We start from the raw sequence: 18048 nt of genomic DNA, 5'->3' as shown, positions 1-18048 counted from the left end.
ACCTATCTTAAAAGCTCATTGACCACATTTAACATCCGACATACCAAGTTTCAGTGAATATGGAGAGGGAGAATAAGTTTCTGAGGATATTTGGGAATAACCAGGTTGCCCCCAACAGTCACATCAGTACATAAGAGGATTAGAATGAAGAAGACGAAGAAGAGTGAGCGTTTAAGTTTTGTGTTTATAGAAGTAAATGTGGAGAACCAGAAACAGGGAACTTCAGACTTTAGATATAAGCTGGAAGGGGAAGTTAATAAAAGAGGAAAAGTACAGGGAAGAGATAATACTGACTCCCAATATCCCAATGGGGAAGTACCATTCCAACCTTGAAAACGTGATTTTTACAGACATGACATAACATTTCAAACTTTATAGTTTTTGTAACAGATATATTTGGATTAAATTGATATATTGAATGTACGGCACTTGGGGGATGTGGGTAACAAGCAGAAAAACCCAGATTTTCTCCTACTATTATAATCTAAACCTGCTTTGTCAGATCTTTTTTCCTAACCCTGGATTTTATGCTAGGCATGCATTATGGCTTTTCTGGTCACATTAGGATATTTCCAAATGTCTCATTTTTTAGTAATTTAAAAATCCAATATAATCTTAAAGTCACTTTAAATGTTTTCTATTAATTGTGCCATTGCTTCTGTCTGTCCTTTAATGTTTTGTCTTCCACTTTTTTCTACCTTCTCTGATTTTAACTGAATATTTTATATGATTTCAGTTTCCTCTCTCCCTCTTAGCATATCAGACTTTTTTTTTTTTTTATGACTTTTTCAAGTGGTTGCCCTAGAGTTTGCAATACACATTTACAACTTATCTAAGCCCACTTTCAAATAACACTACACCCTTCATGGCTAGTGAAAGTACAGAGTATTTTCAATTCTTCCTTCCTATCCTTTATAACATTGCTGGCATTCATTTCATTTATCCACAAGCTCTAATTACAGAATAAAATTTGGCTGTTATTATTTTGAACAGTGTTATCTACTAGATCAACTTAGAATAAGGAAAATAGATTTATTCTTTCTCTAAAACTCTTTGTTTCTTTATGTAGATCCAAGTTTCTGACCTGTAACACTTCCGCCTCTTGAAAGAACTTCTTGTAACATTTCTTGCAGGTCATGTCCACTAGTGACAGTTTCCCTTTGTTTTTATTTGTCTAAAAAAGTCTACTTTTCTTCTACCTTTTAAGAATAATTTCACTGGATATCAAATTCTAGGTTGGTGTGCTTTTTTTTTTCTTTCAACACTTTAAATATTTCAGTTTCTGAAGATAAGTCCAATGCAATTCTTATCTCTGTCTCCTTAAGCAAGGTTATTTTCCCCCTGATTTCAGTATTTTCTTGTTCTTGATTTTCTGCTGTTTTAAACATACGCACAGGTGTAGATTTTTTAGTGTTTTTATAGTTTGCAGTTCTCTAAGCTTCCTGGATCTGTGGATTTGTGTCTGCATTAATTTTAGAAAATGTTCATTTTTTTTCTTTTCCTCCTTTCTTTCTTTTTCTTCCAATATTCCCATTATGCCTATGTTACACATTTTGTCATTTCCCCACATTTTGGGTATTTTGTTCTATTTTTTTTTTCATTCTTTTTTTTTCTCTTTGTATTTCAGTTTTAGGACTTTCTATTGACATATCTTTAACCTACATTCTTTCTCTTACTGAGTCCAGTCTACTTATGAGCAAAAAAAAAAAAAAAAAAAAAAAAATTCATTTCTGTTTGCATTGTGTTTGTGTTTTGGTTTTCTAGCATTTCCTTGATTCTCCCTTAGTGTTTTCATCTGAGTGCCGTCTCCTACTGTTCCCTGCATGTCGTCCACTTTCCCCACTTCAAAGGCTGGAGTGGGATGGGGTTGAGTATTTTCAGTCCTCTAGACTGGTTAGGTAAAATAGTTTGCCTTAATGGTAGGGTTGATAAGGGAAAGAGCTCTGGGCATATTTCAAAATGGTCACTTTTTCTCTCCCCTATCTTCACAGTAAGAACTTGACAGGGCTCCTGAAGGTAAAACTCACAAAAATGTGGGTGGCCTCCCTCCCCCAACAACAACAAGCAGTACCACTTCAAGTTTTTAACTTTCAAGCTAGTCCATGAGTTTAGATCCTCAAGGTAGCCCACAGTGAGCCTCCAGCAATTGTCAATCACAGTTTAGGTGTTCCAATTCATACTGACTCTCTCTAAACTGTGCTCTTTAAATGCCTGTCTCTCCAATTTGGTGGTCAGTTTTCCTGGTGACCTCCATTCTTTCATGGATCTAGAAAGAGCTGCTGAGTTTTAGTTTGCTCAGCTTTTTTCTTATTGTGAGGATGGAAGTGACTGACCTCCAGGCTCCAAACCATACGTATTGAACTAGAAATGTGTAAGTCACTTTAGAGTATCCTGTTTCCCAGCTCAGGCCTGGCCCGCAAATAGGACTGGAAGGAAAAGGGTAAACCTGTTTTGTCTTGATTCCTCGACCTTTTACTTCTCTATGTCCCATACTCATTCTGTTACTTTCAAATCCATTTAGCATCCGCTTAAGCACGGGAAGAAAAAGCTATTTTAAACAGAGACCATGGTGCCCACTGTAACAAATGCCCAAGAGCTGATGCTTTATGTCAGAAGGTATTTTTTGTACATTTTGGAGATTCACCCAAATTCAGGAACTCCAACACTGCCATCCACAGATACACAGAATGAATGTTCCAGGCTGCATGTCAGAATTCCCATGCAGATCCTCTCCTGGTGGCTTACTTCATACAACATCATTCTGCTCCTTGGTTGGCTTTTCCTTTCTTTCATTCTACTGGAAATGCTTCTCTTCTTCAAAACAATTCTAACAGTGCTTTGAGTTGATTTGTGTCCCCTCAAAAAAGATACAATGAAGTCCTAAGCCCAGTACCTCACAATGTGACATTATTTGGAAATAAGGTCATTAGACACATAAGAGACGTCATCAAGCTAAAATGAGTTCATTGGGGTGTACCCTAATTCAATATGACTAGTGTCCCCATACAATGGCAAAATATGGATGCAGAGACAATAAATAGGGAGAATGCCATGAGAAGACAAAGATTGGGATAATGCATCTACAAACCAAGGGACATCAAAGATTTCCAGCAAACCACCAGATTCTAGAAGAGGGGCAAGGAACAAAATTTCCCTCCCAGCACTCAGAAAGAACCAACACTACCTATACTTTCATTTTAATTTCCAGAAATGTAAGGCAATAATTTTGTTGTTGTTTAAGCCACCTCCTTCAAGGTACTTTGTTATTGGTAGCCCTAGAAAACAAATACAGCAGCCATGTACCATTATGTCTATTAGCTGTCAGGAAAACTCAACAGTACTTATTTCTTTGTCATCACAGGCACCCTCAGTTAGTCTCCTTCCTTTAAATATTTCCAGGTAAGAGAGTTGCATAATCACCTTTCGGACTGCCATTTCCCAAACTCCAAGATTACTGGTCAAGCCTCGTGCCCCACTCTCCCACCTCAAAATCTCTTACAACCCTCTTCCTCAGTGGCAGCATGGAGCGGCCAGGGGCCAGAACATGCAGGATCTTATACTTTTGTGAAAACAACTTTGGATTCTCTTCTATTCGAGTAGAGACACTCTTAAAAGTTTTGAACAGGGAAGTAACAAATTCTGATATATTTTATTTTATATTTATTTATTTTTTGAGAGAGTGCACACAAGCAGGAAGAAGGGGCAGAGGAAGAAAGAGAATTTCAAGCAGCCCCCCCCCCCCCCGCCCCGAAATGGGGCTCAATCCCATACTCTGGGATAATGACCTGAGTTGAAATAAAATGTCAGATGTTCAACCAACTGAGCCATCCACATGCCCCTACATGCGTTTTAAAAGGATTCTATAGGGGCGCCTGGGTGCGTAAGTTGGTTAAGCGTCTGATTCTCGGCTTGGACTGTTTCCGCTCAGGTTGTGATCTCATGGTTTTGTGGATTCGAGCCTGGGGTTGGGCTCTACACTGGTAGTGTAGAGCCTGCTTGGGATTCTCTCTCTCCCTTCTATTTCTGCCCCTCCCCTCTCATGCTGTCTCTGTCTCTCTCAAAATAAATAAATAAACTTACAAAAAAAAAAAAAAAGACTCTATAGCTGCCAGGTGGATACTAGATTGTAGGGAAGCAAAAATAGGAGCCTGTAGAACAATTAAGAGACAATTACACTCTCCAGTGATGAGTAGAATAATGCTGTAGAGGTGTTGAGAACTGATTAGAGTGCCCTTTGAAAAGACAGCCAACATATTTTGCTGAGGAATTGGAAGTGGGATGTTGGAGAAAGAGAAATCAGAGGATAATATGGACAACTGTAAGAATCCAAGTGTCATTTACTGAGATGGAGAGATATGCAAGAGGAAGTTTTTGGAAGTAGAAAATATAGAGCTTGACGTGCATGTTAAATATCCTAGTAGTATGCTGAATAAGAAGTTGGACATGTGAGTATAGTAATCAGAGAAGTCAGAGCTAGATATGGGTATTTGGAAGCCATCAGCATAGTGAAGTTATGTAAAAGACAATGAAGGGAATGGATGAGATCACATGGGGAATGAGGACAGATAAAGAAGGGAGTAGGTCTGGAGCATAACATTTAGAAATCAGGAAGAATCTATCAAAGGAGAATCAAAAGTGCACCACGATTCCACAAAAGTTAAATCAAGAATGTGTTTCAAGTTTAAAAAAAAAAAAAAAAAAGGATGTAATTAACTGTGTCAAACACTGCTGAATGGTTAAGTTGTAGATTAAGAGTTGCCCCTTGGATATCTCCGGATTGTTTAAATGACCAGGTATCAATACACAAATTTTCCTTTCATTCTAACTTTAAACTACCTAAGGTCTCATATTCAAGTGTGCAGAATTAGAGATCTAGACTTTATGCTCAACATACGCATTCTGTACTTTGTGGGCCTTTTAAAGGATTTTCGTGGGCAATTTTTACTATCAGGAATTTTGCTAGGAAGCCTGCGTTTACAACCAAACTCCTCTTAGCCACGTGACTACAGGTTTCCACAACTGTTTCCAATCTATCCCACTAGTATTCAGGGGATAGGGAAAAGAGCAAGGTCGGGGTGCCTAACCTTAATGTCCTACTTTATAAATCATAACTTTGAAGTAAATTTACTTTTCCAAATCTAGACTTTCCCACCTCCTGTCTTTTCTGGAATTGAATGGACTGGGTAATGCTGAATAAAACATGAGTGGGAGAGTGGGAAATTAGCTGCATGGACAGTCCCGCACATATTTTTAAATTTTCTCTTGGAGAACGAGACTTCAAGGTGGCCCCGTCTCTGAGGATACCTGGGAAGCGGGGTCTCTCGCTTCAGAAGAAGAGGTGAAGAAAAAGCGAGCCCAGCCAACGGGAAAAGAACAGTGAAACTCTTACCTCCCACAAGCCTCTCTCTCCCAGCCCACCTAGCGCCACAGGAACCAACCCAGCGACTGGGCTCCGCCCATTTCCGGATTGTCGCCGCCGCCGTCGCATGCGCAATGACGTTTCAGTCTTCTGCGGACCCCGGAAGTGCGGCTCGAACTTGGTCGGGGCGCGGATCCCGAGAGGGAAAGTCATAACAACCGCACGAGGGAGTTCCACTGGCGAGCTGGAAGGCCACGCCTCCTCCCGCCTCCCCCCGCAGCCCTGTAGCTGGGGGCAGAGCTCAGGTAGGACCTGCGTTTGCGGGGATGTGAGCTCCGGGGGCAGGCCCGGGCGGAAATTAGAGGAAGGGCTGGCCTGGTCGGTCTCGGGCGGGGATTGTTGGCCCTGTGGCCCTAGACTGCTCACGGCACACGCCGTGTGCCCTGCGCGCAGGTGTCCCCTGTCCCGGGACGCCGCTGAAGAGCAGTTCCACCTGTTCTTTCCACTTATTAGGCGGGGCAGGACACGTGTGTTCCCTGGATGACTTTCGTTACAACTGAACATGTGGGGTTCGTTAAGCTCTGGAGACCACAGAGTAATGGGCCCTCGTACGCTTTCTTAGGAGGGATGGTATTGTCTGATTAACCTTTTTTTTTTCCCTACAAAATTATAATTAACTGCCGAAGCTTTACTAGAAGTTATTCACTGCAAACAGAAGATTAAAATGCAGTTATAAAATTCGCTCACAACTTGTAACATGCTTGAGCTCTGGTGGGACATTTGACTGGAATGAATTTTTAAACTTTTGACTTTGAAATAAAGTTAGATATATAATGGAAGCAGTCTTCTCCCTCCCTCATCCAGAGATGTAACATATTCTTCTAATCTTCCAGAGTGTGTATTTGTTAGGCCAAGTAACTAGTTAAATTTTAGCGATATTTATTAACAGCTAGTGTTCTTGCATTTCTCTTTTTTTCCACTTCCTTTGAAAAGTTGCAGAGGGAAAATCCTGTCGTTTGCAGACTAGCAAGTGCCTCGTAATGTTTATCAAAATAGGTGCAATGTGATGTTTGTTATATGCAATACTTGGTATCTTTTTGTTTTAAAGCAGTGTTAGAGGTAAATTCTTTATTCTTTACCCCATATTGCAAGGGCAGATATACTGTATTCATTCATTTAGGGTGTTTAAAAACTGACTCACAGAGCAAGCAAGCACTGTCTGAAGTGCCTCATGGAGGTATTACTGTCAGTGTTGGTACCGGGCTTCTGATTTTTAAACTGGTGTTCCTCCCACTTAACCTGGGAAAGGCAGGGGTACTCTGGATGTCTTTGAGGCAGAGGCTGGTGGCTGTTGCAAGGCTGGTAGGTGGTAGAATAGTACCAAGACCAAGAAGGAAATATGATCAGTTACGCTGTGAACATCCATCTATTCATTCATGTAATGAATATTTATTGACCACCTGCAGTGTGTCAGGTGGTGTTCTAGGTCCTGAGAGTACAATAGTGAACAAAAAAAGTCCTTGTGTACCTGGAATTTACATTATCGTAGATGGAGAAAAAACATGAGCAAATAAATGTATATCAAGTATTGATAAAAGCTGTGAAGAAAAAATAAAGCCCTTTATGAACAGAGGGAATCACAGAGGATGCTATTTTGCCTAGTGTGGTCAAGATTAGCCTCTCTGATAAGGAAACGATTAGACATGAGAATGAAATGAGTGACCTCTGCACTCTGCAGGTATGTGGGGATGGGTTTCTTAGGATAATAAAGGTGTTGAGGCAAAGTATGTTTGTTGTCTCCTAGAATAGCAATGATGTAGGCATGAAGGCATTAGAGTTTAAATATCTCGAAAATGAGTATTTATTCAGTTGTTTGGTGTGTGCACGAGAGAACCTTCTTTATTGACGGACTGTTTTTTTTTCAACTTTCCCAGACCTCCTTGAGGAGAATCTGAAATCTTTAGATGTTTAGAGAGGTTTCCATGCTCTCCTTCAGCACTAACAAAGTTAAAAGTCATTTATTTAGTTGATACCTTACCTGTGCTGTTACAGAGTCGGATAAAATTTGCACAGTAGTGATGGATAACTAAGTAGCAAGTACTTCTCTGCCCTGTTGTGAACTTTACTTTTCATTCCTTTTTTTTTTTTTTTTTTTACTGTGGTAAAATATACATAACAAAATTTACCATTTTAACCATTTTTTAACTGTACATATTAGTGGTATTAAGCACATTCGTACTGTTATGCAATCATCACTATCATCCATCTCCAGAACTTTTCATCTTCCACAACTGAAATTCAGTATCTTTTAAACATTGACTTTCTGTTCCCCCTCCCTTCAGCCTCTTGCAATCACCAGTCTACTTTCTGTCTCTGAATTTCCCGTCTCTATTTATGGTAACTCATATCAATGGAATCATACAATATTAAGGTCGACTAATATTCCACTGTATGTGTATACCACATTTTTTTTTTAATCCATTTGACTGTGGAAGCTTGTGTTGCTTTCACCTTTTGTCTATTGTGAATAAGGTTGCTCTGAATAGGAATGTGCAAATATCTGTTTGACTCTCTGCTTTCATGTGTTTTGCATATATACCTGGAAGTGGAATTGCTGGATCAAATGTCAGTTCCATGTTTGATTTTTTAGGAATTAACTTCCTGTTATCCATAGTACCTCCAGTATTTTACATTCCCACCAGCAATGCAGAGATGTTCCAGTTTCTCCATATCCTTATCAATACTTTTCCACATCCTTGCCAAACATATTCTCTCTCTCTCTCTCTCTCTCTCTGTTTTTGATAATAGTCATCCTCATGGGTGTGAAATAGTATCTTCTGTGGTTTTGATTTGCATTTCCCTAATGATTGCCTAATGATTCCCTAAAGAAGGTAAACATCTTTTTATATGCTTTAGGGCCCTATGTATATCTTCTTTGGAGTACTATTCACTTATTTTAAGATCTTATTTTACTAGAAATTTTTGGAGTTTTTGTTTGTTTTTTTTTTGGTGAATCTTTTAAGGGTTAAGAAGGCAGCCTTCATGTCTGCTGTTGATTTTTTTAACCCTAAAATACTGTAATGGTAAAAGCTTCTACTATCTATAGACCAAGTATCTGCCGTAACTCCAAACTTAGAAATAAACGAGACCATAAAGCATCATTTGTAACAGTGAATGAACTTTTTGAATATTAGATTTCGGTGAAAACAGTTCAGAAAAGCCAAGGATCATCCTGACCTGCTTTGATGTTTTTTTTCGTTTTTGTTTTTGTTTTCTTTTTAATCAGAAGGAAGGGAGTATATTGATTGACTGACTGTGCCTGTGAAGTAGATCTCTTTTTTCTGGAAACTGAGAAGGCCTGGAAACAGAAGAGATAAAGATGGTGCAGCAGAGAAAAGAAGTATTGAATAGCAATATAGCAGTGGGATGTGAGTTGGTGGAGAGTGGCAGAGGACATCAGTAACAGTGATAGACAATAAGCAGTAAAACTGGCAGCAGAGGAGATAAGATCCAGCAAGGTGACAGACAGTATATAGCTCTACAGATTGGAATGGGATTGAGGATAGGGTGAGAGAGAGCAAATCGCCAGGTACATCTCAGCGTGTGATTGGTGCTGAAGTCAGCCACTTGGCCTTCAGTAGTTGAGTAAGACCTACTGTGTATCTGGTAATGTGTGTATCAGTCCATCTGGTTCAGTAGTCATGTTTCAAAGGTGTGCAGTGTATATAGTCCTACAGGAATAAACGAAGTTTTCTAGACCATGTATCACATTATTTCCATCCGTAGAGTAATGAGGTTTAATTGAGTCATTTAATGAATAATTGTGTAAATTAACAGTGTTCAGCATTGGTAAAAAAGGTTTTTTTTAGATTATTTAAGAAGGAATTTTTTGGTCCATAATAGCTAATGGCCCATTAGTTCAAGGTAACACTTTTGCTTTTAAACTGTTGATTGTATTGTACACTGTCATTGTCTAGAAAATACTCTTGAGGTAGCTATTTCTGTTATAAAGCTCATTTAAGCCAATTACTTTGCTTTAATTTAAAGTAGTGAATGAAAAATTTTACCACTATTTTGCTCATCACTCTTTGCCAAATTAAAATTGATTAATTTGGTACAGATGAGATGGCAGATGACTGACTTGCTCAAGGTTTCACAGCTGAGTTAAAGACAAGTTAGAGACAGCAGTACTGTGCTGCTTTCTGTGATACTGTGTTGGTATCTCCGTTTCAGGGTAATAGTTCATTTTTGCAGTATAGATGATGTAAACAATTTTTGTTGTAGAGAAAAATATCACTAAATTGAAGCAAAGTATTTATTGTATGTTCCCACTTCTTTTTTAAAATTAAAAAAAATATATTTATTTTTGAAACAGAGAGACAGACCATGAGAGGGGGAGGGGCAGAGAGAGAGGGAGACACAGAATCCGAAGCAGGCTCCAGTCTCTGAGCTGTCAGCACAGAGCCTGATGCAGGGCTTGAACCCATGAACCATGAGACATGACCTGACCTGAAGTTGGACACACACTGAGCCACCCAGGCGTGTCTGTTTCCATTTCTGTATAGCAGATAGGATATTTATTTTACACATAGTCTAGATTGATAACATACCTAGGGTTGATTTGTTCAAAGGTTGGAGAGATGCTAGTAAGACTAAGATTGTGTATTTGAGCCCTTGTAAGTTCCTTTAAGAGCTCATTACAGAAATGATCACAACTAATACCCAACAATTTAACTATTAACTATTGTTGTGGGATGTAGCTGATATTCTTATCCCCTGCTCATCACATTGCCCTTATATGTGTTTTGGTATAAGGAAGCAGCTAGAATGATACAATATGTGGCTAAACATACTACCTCTCTTTAAAAAAAAAAAAAAAAAAAAAAAAACTATTCAGAGTTAATATCTAAGGTACGGAAGGAGTATGATTGATACCCTTTTCATCTGTAAGCATAGCTTGGTCTGTGTGCCTTGTTTACAATATTGAGCAGGCTAGAATTGTAACCAAGATTATAACTCAAGGTAAATTAATTGAAAACAAATGTTCGTTTATTTATTTATTTTGAGAGAGAGTGAGCATTGGAGGGGCAGAGAGAGAGGGAGACAGAATCCCAAGCAGACTCCTCAGCTCTCAGTGCAGAGCCCAGTGCGGGACTCAAACTCCTGAAACATGGGATCATGATCTGAGCCAAAACCAAGAGTCAGATGCTTAACTCTTTCTCGCTCTCAAAAATAAACATTAAGAAAATGAAAAAGAAAAATGCTTTGGATTCCGTCTCCTTCTTTCTCGCTCTCTGCCCCTCCCCCACTTGTGCCCTGTCTCACTCAAAAATAAACAAACATTATTAAAAAAAAAAAAAAAAAAAAGAGTCAGAGGCTTAACTGACTGAGCCATCCAGGCACCCCTGAAAAAAGTTTTAAAATTTGATTGATGGTGAGATAGTGACATACCCTCTTGATGTGAACTACCCATGCTTCATGGTATCATTTTTATGTATATTATGGAAATGATTCTAGTACTAACTCAAGTAGTTTGGAAATTAATTAATTTGGTTTAACATCCTCTAATATAGTTGGAATATTTATTTTAGGCTTGGTTTTAGAAATTACTTTTGGCCTGATTTCGCTTTCTGGGAAATTATTATTATTCTTCTAAGCAATCACTGGAGTGATTTTATTACTGATATTTCTGTTTTTGCCCTGGATATTGTTGAGCTATATGGGAGAATACTAGATAACGGTACCCTCCATAATACTGCATCGGATAGAGTTTGGAAAATGGAGATCCCCAGGCTAAATGAACCTGTACAATTTCTAATGCTATAAAATTAGTTTTCAGCTAATTTAAGTAAAAATCCAGGTTTTGGGTTTCTCCTGAAAAATAGAAAGTTCCAGTCACACTGGGTCTTCATTCTTATAGCAACAGTGGGGCAAATTGCAACTCCCTTGAAATGAGCTATGTGTTTTCCAGTTTGTTGCAGTCTTTACATTCATACATTGTAAGCTTATGACTTTTAGGGCCTCACCGCCTGTATTGACTGTTGACTTTTTGGTGCCTATAGACTTTTGAATTTTTCATTCTTGCGTTATACAGACTTTAACATGGGTAATTGTCTTTGCCTTTCGGTGGCTATATTGCACCCTTTCATTTTTATTTTCCTCATGTCTACGGTGATTGGGTTGTAGACTCCCTTGCAAACTGATAGCTTATCCTGTAAATTAGATTTTTTAATCCCATTTTACCACAGTGATCTCCCTTAAGCTGCTGTTAAGGCAGTGGTCGGGTCTTTCCTGTAGGTTGTATTATGTCCTGAACTTAAACAGGATGGCTCTTGGTTTGGTTCTAGGATCCAACAAAAATTGGATTTACTGGAGACCAATTTGGACCTTTTTCTGCCAGCATCAAAGCATTTTTTATTCATCATTGTTCTTTTAGAATCTTGCCTACTTTTTTCTAGGTTACTAACATGATAAATCGGTTTGTGCTAATGTATTTGACAGGTAATTGCAATTAGAATATTATTGTTTATAGGTAGTGTTTTATAATTTTGGAACAGTGTGAGTGATATAATGGTGGAAATTTTATCTGCTTTAGGAATACTGCAAATTTTAAGAAACTAGGCATTTCAATTTTACCATTGAAAACAAACTATTGAAAACAAGCTTATTTATTCTGAATATTTTCTTCAGTAAGAAACATGTATAATTAGTTTTATCCAAATAAGCATATGTTTGTGTTTTTAACTGTTCTGATTAAAAATGTAAGGTTTCTCTCTTTCTCAATGAAGAAAGACTTTCAGCCAGATCAACCATTAATTTTGAAAATATTGTTATGTAAGCTAATTTTCCACTATTTTTTTTTTTTAATACAGAGACAGTAAAAGAAAGCATTCTTGTTTTGGTAAATCTGAAGGAAGCTCTTTCCTTACATAGAAAATAAATTATTACTGAATTGGAAAAACAGTAGGCAATTCATCGATGATGAGAATGAATGAATCTGGGAGCTTTAGTGGTGTTCACTTGGGATTTAACTATACATTGTCTAGTGCTATGTCACAAATTATCCCCAAATTTCACAGCTTAAAATGAAAACTGTTTATTATCTCACACAGTCTCTTACAGTCCAAAATTTAGGGTCAGCTTAGGGGTGGTTCCGATTTAGGATCTTTCATGAGTTTGTAGTTACAGTGCCAGCTGGCTTGCAGTCATCTGTAGTTTGACTGGGTCTAGAAGATCTGCTTCCAAGCTCACTCATGTGGCTGTTGGCAGGAAGCTTCACTTCTGTACCACTTGAGCCTCTCCATAGGGCTGCTCACAGCATGACTTCTCTAGAGTGAGGGATCTGACAGAGTGAGAGAGCACCCAAGGTGGAAGCTACAACGCTATAATCTTCTCCTGTTGAGTATTGGTCTTACTGGTCAACTCTGGTACTTTGTGGGAGGAGACCACACGAAGATGTGAATAACAGTAGGGAGGAAATGGGCTACCATGGTCTGCCCTCCAGGCCCCAGTGGTTCATGTCCTTCCCACGTGCAGAGTACACCCACAGCTTCCCAAGGCCTCCCATGTCTCATTCTGGTACTTTATCATCTCAAAGTGCAGAATTTCATCATCTCAATCATGTCCAGGCTTAGATGGGATTCCTTCGATTTCCTTAAGCACAGCTCTTTGAGTACGCTTTGCTCAGTCTGCCTCCCCTGCCTGCAATACCCAGTGTACAGTGGGGACAGGCATAGGATAACTGCTAGAGACAGTCTGGTTCTAAAACGCGAAAAGGGGAAGATGCAAAGGTGTCACTGGTTCATAGCAATTCTGAGATCCAGATGGGCAAATATCGGAAGTTTCTTGATGAAGTCTCCAGCTTGGGAATAATTCTTTGAAATTTTCAGCCTTGCCTTCTATACTTTTAGTTTTACCTTTCTTTCTTCATGAAAGATACCAGATGTTTCCAAAGTGAGTAGTTTTCTTAGCTTGCTTCCTGCCAGTAGAGTTTTGGGGTCCAAAAGTCTCTCTTCATTTAAGATCTATTACATCTTTTATATATTAAGCAAAAAATATGTAAGTATTTTATAAATCTTGTCAATGTTATGTGAATTCTATTGGTATACATTCTTTTGTGCAAAAGTCACAACACACTTTTTTTGAGATAAATCTTTTTAGACTTTGGGTTTCTGGAAACAAGGTTGAGGGATAATGCCCTTAATCTTTGTAGAGCTTTATTGTTTGAGAGGATCAATAAAGCACATTCTAATGTCTTTAGAGGGTCTTATGGCTGACTGGCTAGTAGTCTGAGGCAACACCTTTAATGGTTTTGAGGTTTTAATGAAAATTTTTTCAGATATACCCTCAGCCTCATTCCTGAACCATATTTTCCTGGAAATATCCTGGATTTTTTCTTTACTCAGAAACATTTATTAATTTTAGTAACATTTGCCTAATTTTATTTTAACAGATTTTATTTTTTAGAACAGTTCTCGGTTCACAGCAAAATTCAGCAGAAAGTTAAGAGGTGGCGCATATACCTCCTGCCTCTGCCCTTGCACAGTTTCCCCAATGTCAACATCTCCCATCAGAGGGGTGTATTTGTTGCAACTGATTAACCTATGTTGACATATCATTATCATCCAAAATCCATAGCTTAAATTGGGGTCAGTCCTGGTGTTTTGCATTCTGTGGGTTCAGGCAAATGTGTAAGGACATGTGTACTCTGTCATAGTATTGTGCAGAATAATTTCACTGCGCTAAAATAGTTTCACATTGGGGCGCCTGCGTGGCTCATTTGGTCCAGCTTTGGCTCAGATCATGATCTCAGGGGTTCGTGAGTTCAAGGCCCACATCGGGTTCTGTGCTGACAGCTCAGAGCCTAGAGCCTGCTTTGAATTCTGTGTCTCCTTCTCTGTCTACCCCTTGCCCACTCAATGCTCTCTCTCTCAAAAATAAATAAGCTTAAAAACAATAAAATAGTTTCACTGCCTATTTATCCCCTCTTCCTCCTACCCCCTGCCCACCACTAAACTTTTGACTGTCTCTGTAGTTTTGCCTTTTCCAAAATGTCTTATAGTTGGAATCATGTAGTATGTAGCCTTTTCAAATTGGCTTCTTCTACTTAGTAATATGCATTTAAAGTTCCTTGCTAATTTTTCATGGTTTGGTAGCGCTCTCTCTCTCTCTCTCTCTCTCTCTCTTTAGTGCTTAATAGTATTTCATTGTATAGATGTACCACAGTTGATTTATTCATTCACCTACTGAGGGACATTTTGGTTGTTTCTAAGTTTGGTAGTAATGAATAAAGCTGCTATAAACCATCTGTATGCAGGCTTTTGTGTGGACAGAAGTTTTACAGTTCATTTAGGTCAATACCAAGGAGTGTGATTCCTGGATTATATGGCGAGAGTATGTTTAATTTTGTAAGAATCTGCCAAATTAGCTTCCAACATGGCCGTACCATTTTGCATTCTCAGCAACAAAGAATGAGAGTTCCTGTTGCTCTCTACCCTTGCCAACACGTGGTGTTGTTAGCATTTAGGATTTTGTTCATTCTAATAGGTATGTAGTAGTATCTCGTTGTTGTTTTAATTTGCAATTCTGTAATGACCTATGATGTGTAGCATCTTTTTCTAAGTTTACATGCCATCTGTATATCTTTGGTAAAGCATCTGTTCAGGGCTTTGGCGCAGTTTTCTTGTTAAATTTTAAGAGTTTTTTGTCTATTTTAGATGAGATACCTTTATCAGAAATGTCTTTTGCAAATATTTTCTCTCAGCTTGTGGCTTGGCTTTTCATCTCTTGACAGTATCTTTTGTAGGGGGAGTCTTGTCTCCTTTCTCTTTAACAGCCCTTTCCTTATTGTTTCTCTCACTTCGCAAGTTTTACTAGAAGCAGCAAAATGAACGAGGTGGCGCATTCAACACACTGGATTTCTCCTTAGCTAGATCAGACACTTTGTTAGTCATATTTTCTTCTGTCTGTATAACTCCATGGGCAGTGTTGCTGAAGTTTCTGCTACTACTTAGCAAGGAACCTCTTTCCTCAAATTTCCAGTTAACATTTACTTTGCTTTCTTGCAAGCCCTCGCTTATAGATTTAGGAAAAATCATGGGGCTTCTATAAACAGGTTCTTTAGGGTATTTTAGATTTTCTCTAACACTCCTCTCAGAGCCCTATGCCTGGTTTCAAGGCCACTCTCACATTTTAAGTTTTCAGTAGGGCCGTACTGTACGTCCAGTTACCCAGATTTGTGTCTGTTGCTACCCTAAAAGAACCCTTTATGTCCTAGAGTTATAATCCTAGGGTTTCTTTAAGATAGATCATGTGGGTGATTGAATTACGGTGCCGTTTGAATTTGCAAACTTGAAAGAAGGAGTGGGTCCCTATATGGGTACCTTTGGGCAGATTCTGATGAAGTAGGAACCTTGGATCTCTAAATTCCGTTAAACCTTCTTTGCAGCCCTTCTCCCCCTTCCCAGAATGTCTGTCCCCGCTGCCCTAAAGACCCTGTAATGTCCCCTGAAGTAGTTGCCTGCAACAGACTGCTGTTCCTCTTTTTATTCTGACCACATTTCATTGCTTCTAGACCTGTGATCAGACTTGAGTCCACACAGGCCCCAGAGGGTAAGGCATACGATTTAAACCAGGAGGAAGTATGATATACCCCAAAAATAACTCGATAGTTTTTGTTCATTTGTATCTACAGAAATGAGGGGAGTATGTGTGGGAATGGATTCTAAGAGTGTGGAGTTAGGTTAAAGGAATATTGGACCAGGCATTAGTGGTGGTGGTGCTGCTAGATACTATGTCAGGGAAGCCTTCAAGGATTACAGACACTCTCATGAGGATACACTCAACAGTTCACTTAGGAAATGAGAAATGAAGACTGTAGTGTTGGGGATAGGAAGAAGGAAACGATGATGTTCTTTGTTCCTCTGCTGTATCATGCATATTTTTTAGCACTTGCAATTTAATTATTTAATGTCCTCTGTCACTAGACCGAGCCATTCAATTATTAGGTCCACTTATTTTTATAACGGCATGAAAAACAGCAAACATTATATGCTGGGCATTATTGTAAGCACCTAACATACCTTAATTCTTTTGATCCCCACACCTATTCTTTAAGTAAGTGCTAATATTAAATACATTTTTTAGATGTGGAAACAATGTTACTGTGGTGAGGATCCTTCAGAACCCTCAGGTTTGATGATTTGCTGGAAGAACTCTCAGAACTCAGAAAAGCTGTTATATCTGCGGTTTTATTTTATTGCAGTGGAAGGATACAGATTAAAATCAGTGAAGGGAAGAAGCATGTAGGGCAGAAGTACAGGAGAGACAAGGCACTAGCTTTCACTTTTATTTCAGTACAGTCATATGGAAAGTGCTTAATCTCCCAATACCAGTGTGTGACATCAAGTGCAAAGTCTTACCAACCAGGAAAGCTTCCCTGTGACTTTGGAGTCCAGGATATGTGTGTGTGTGTGTGTGTGTGTTTGCGCGGCGTGCACGTGTGTGCATGCACGACTGGTGGTGTCAGTCACCTAGGCAGGGAGTGCCCCCATAATTGACAAGTACTCAGTTTCCAGCCCCCACAGAGATCAAACTGATAGAGCTTGCTGCAGGACTCAGGTAGATAAAAGCATACACTCATCATAAATCTTACATGGTTAGTATAAACTGTATAACATGGCCCATGGCTTTGTGTGTGCAGAGACACTTTTATCATGCATGATATTCCAAGGCCTTATTGGTTATTTTCCAGAAGCTAGTCAAGGGCCAGCCCTTTCTTTATACACAGTTTGAACATCCTAAGCCTGCTATTAACATTTTACTGCAGAACTGGAGGTTAAGTAACTTGCCCTTGGAAATACATAGAAAAGATGGTAGAGGTAAAATGTAAACAGAAGCATTCCAGCTCTAGTATCAGTTGTTTTAGTCATATGCTCTCCTACCTTTCGCATCATTTCTGTCAAATACAAATCTGATATGTTTGAGGCAGTTAATAAATTTGTATTAAGTAAATGAAAGAAAAATAGTAGGAAACTATAGTTCTGCTGATTTAATAAAGGTCACTGATCTTAGAGCTTTTATAATCTTTGTGAAATACCACATGTTGATATCTACTCCCAAGCCCTCTATATCTAGAGCAGTTATTAGATGCTTGCTGAAGATCAGCTTGTTTCTTTTTGCCCTCTTCATGTGTGTAAACATTGCTCAAATGCCTGGAGTAGTAAGATTAGAAATCTGATTATTTCCAATGTATTAAGAAAGTCTATGACTGCTTGAAATTTCAGTATTTAGAGCTATTTTTTTGGTTTATAGTCTTATAAATTCCTTAATAGCACTTATAATTACACTCAAAGCTAAACACTTGTGATATTTATTTTTGTAGTTGTGTGTATTTACTGATCTCTCTTGGAATAAACAATAAGGTTTGGCTGTTATGTAATAAAATAATCCCCTCTCAAGGAGTAGTTTATATATTTATCATAGTTTTTCTATGTACATGATACATCATTTTCCATAGAGTGAGTACTACCATAACATGAAAACATTTTGGAAAAAGAGAATAAATAATACCAATTACCATTTTGAACATTTAAAAATCTCCTCACTTTTATCTGTTGTAACCTTATTAAGATACAATTGAAGTACAATAAAATTTTCATGTTTAAAGTTTATAATTTGATGTGTTTTAG

At 38.5% G+C, this 18048-nt stretch overlaps 1 protein-coding gene across 7 annotated transcripts in view; it reads left to right on the top strand.

The window, feature by feature from the left end:
• The first annotated feature begins 5469 nt into the window (after positions 1-5469).
• Positions 5470-18048, top strand: part of FAM172A (family with sequence similarity 172 member A) — a 429997-nt gene continuing 417418 nt past the window's right edge. For 2 of the 7 annotated variants that reach the window (XM_043593742.1, XM_043593724.1), the window contains exon 1: positions 5470-5664. In XM_043593742.1, the coding sequence (XP_043449677.1) occupies positions 5487-5664 (178 nt within the window). In that variant the 5' untranslated portion in view covers positions 5470-5486. The remainder of the gene's footprint in view (positions 5665-18048) is intronic. The other 5 variants (XM_043593714.1, XM_043593680.1, XM_043593707.1 and 2 more) reach the window with 4 other exon arrangements.

Source organism: Prionailurus bengalensis, chromosome A1 (assembly GCF_016509475.1).
Source record: "Prionailurus bengalensis isolate Pbe53 chromosome A1, Fcat_Pben_1.1_paternal_pri, whole genome shotgun sequence".
Lineage (NCBI taxonomy): Eukaryota > Metazoa > Chordata > Mammalia > Carnivora > Felidae > Prionailurus > Prionailurus bengalensis.
Note: the sequence above shows the minus strand (reverse complement) of the source record. Positions and strands in the feature narration are given on the sequence as shown.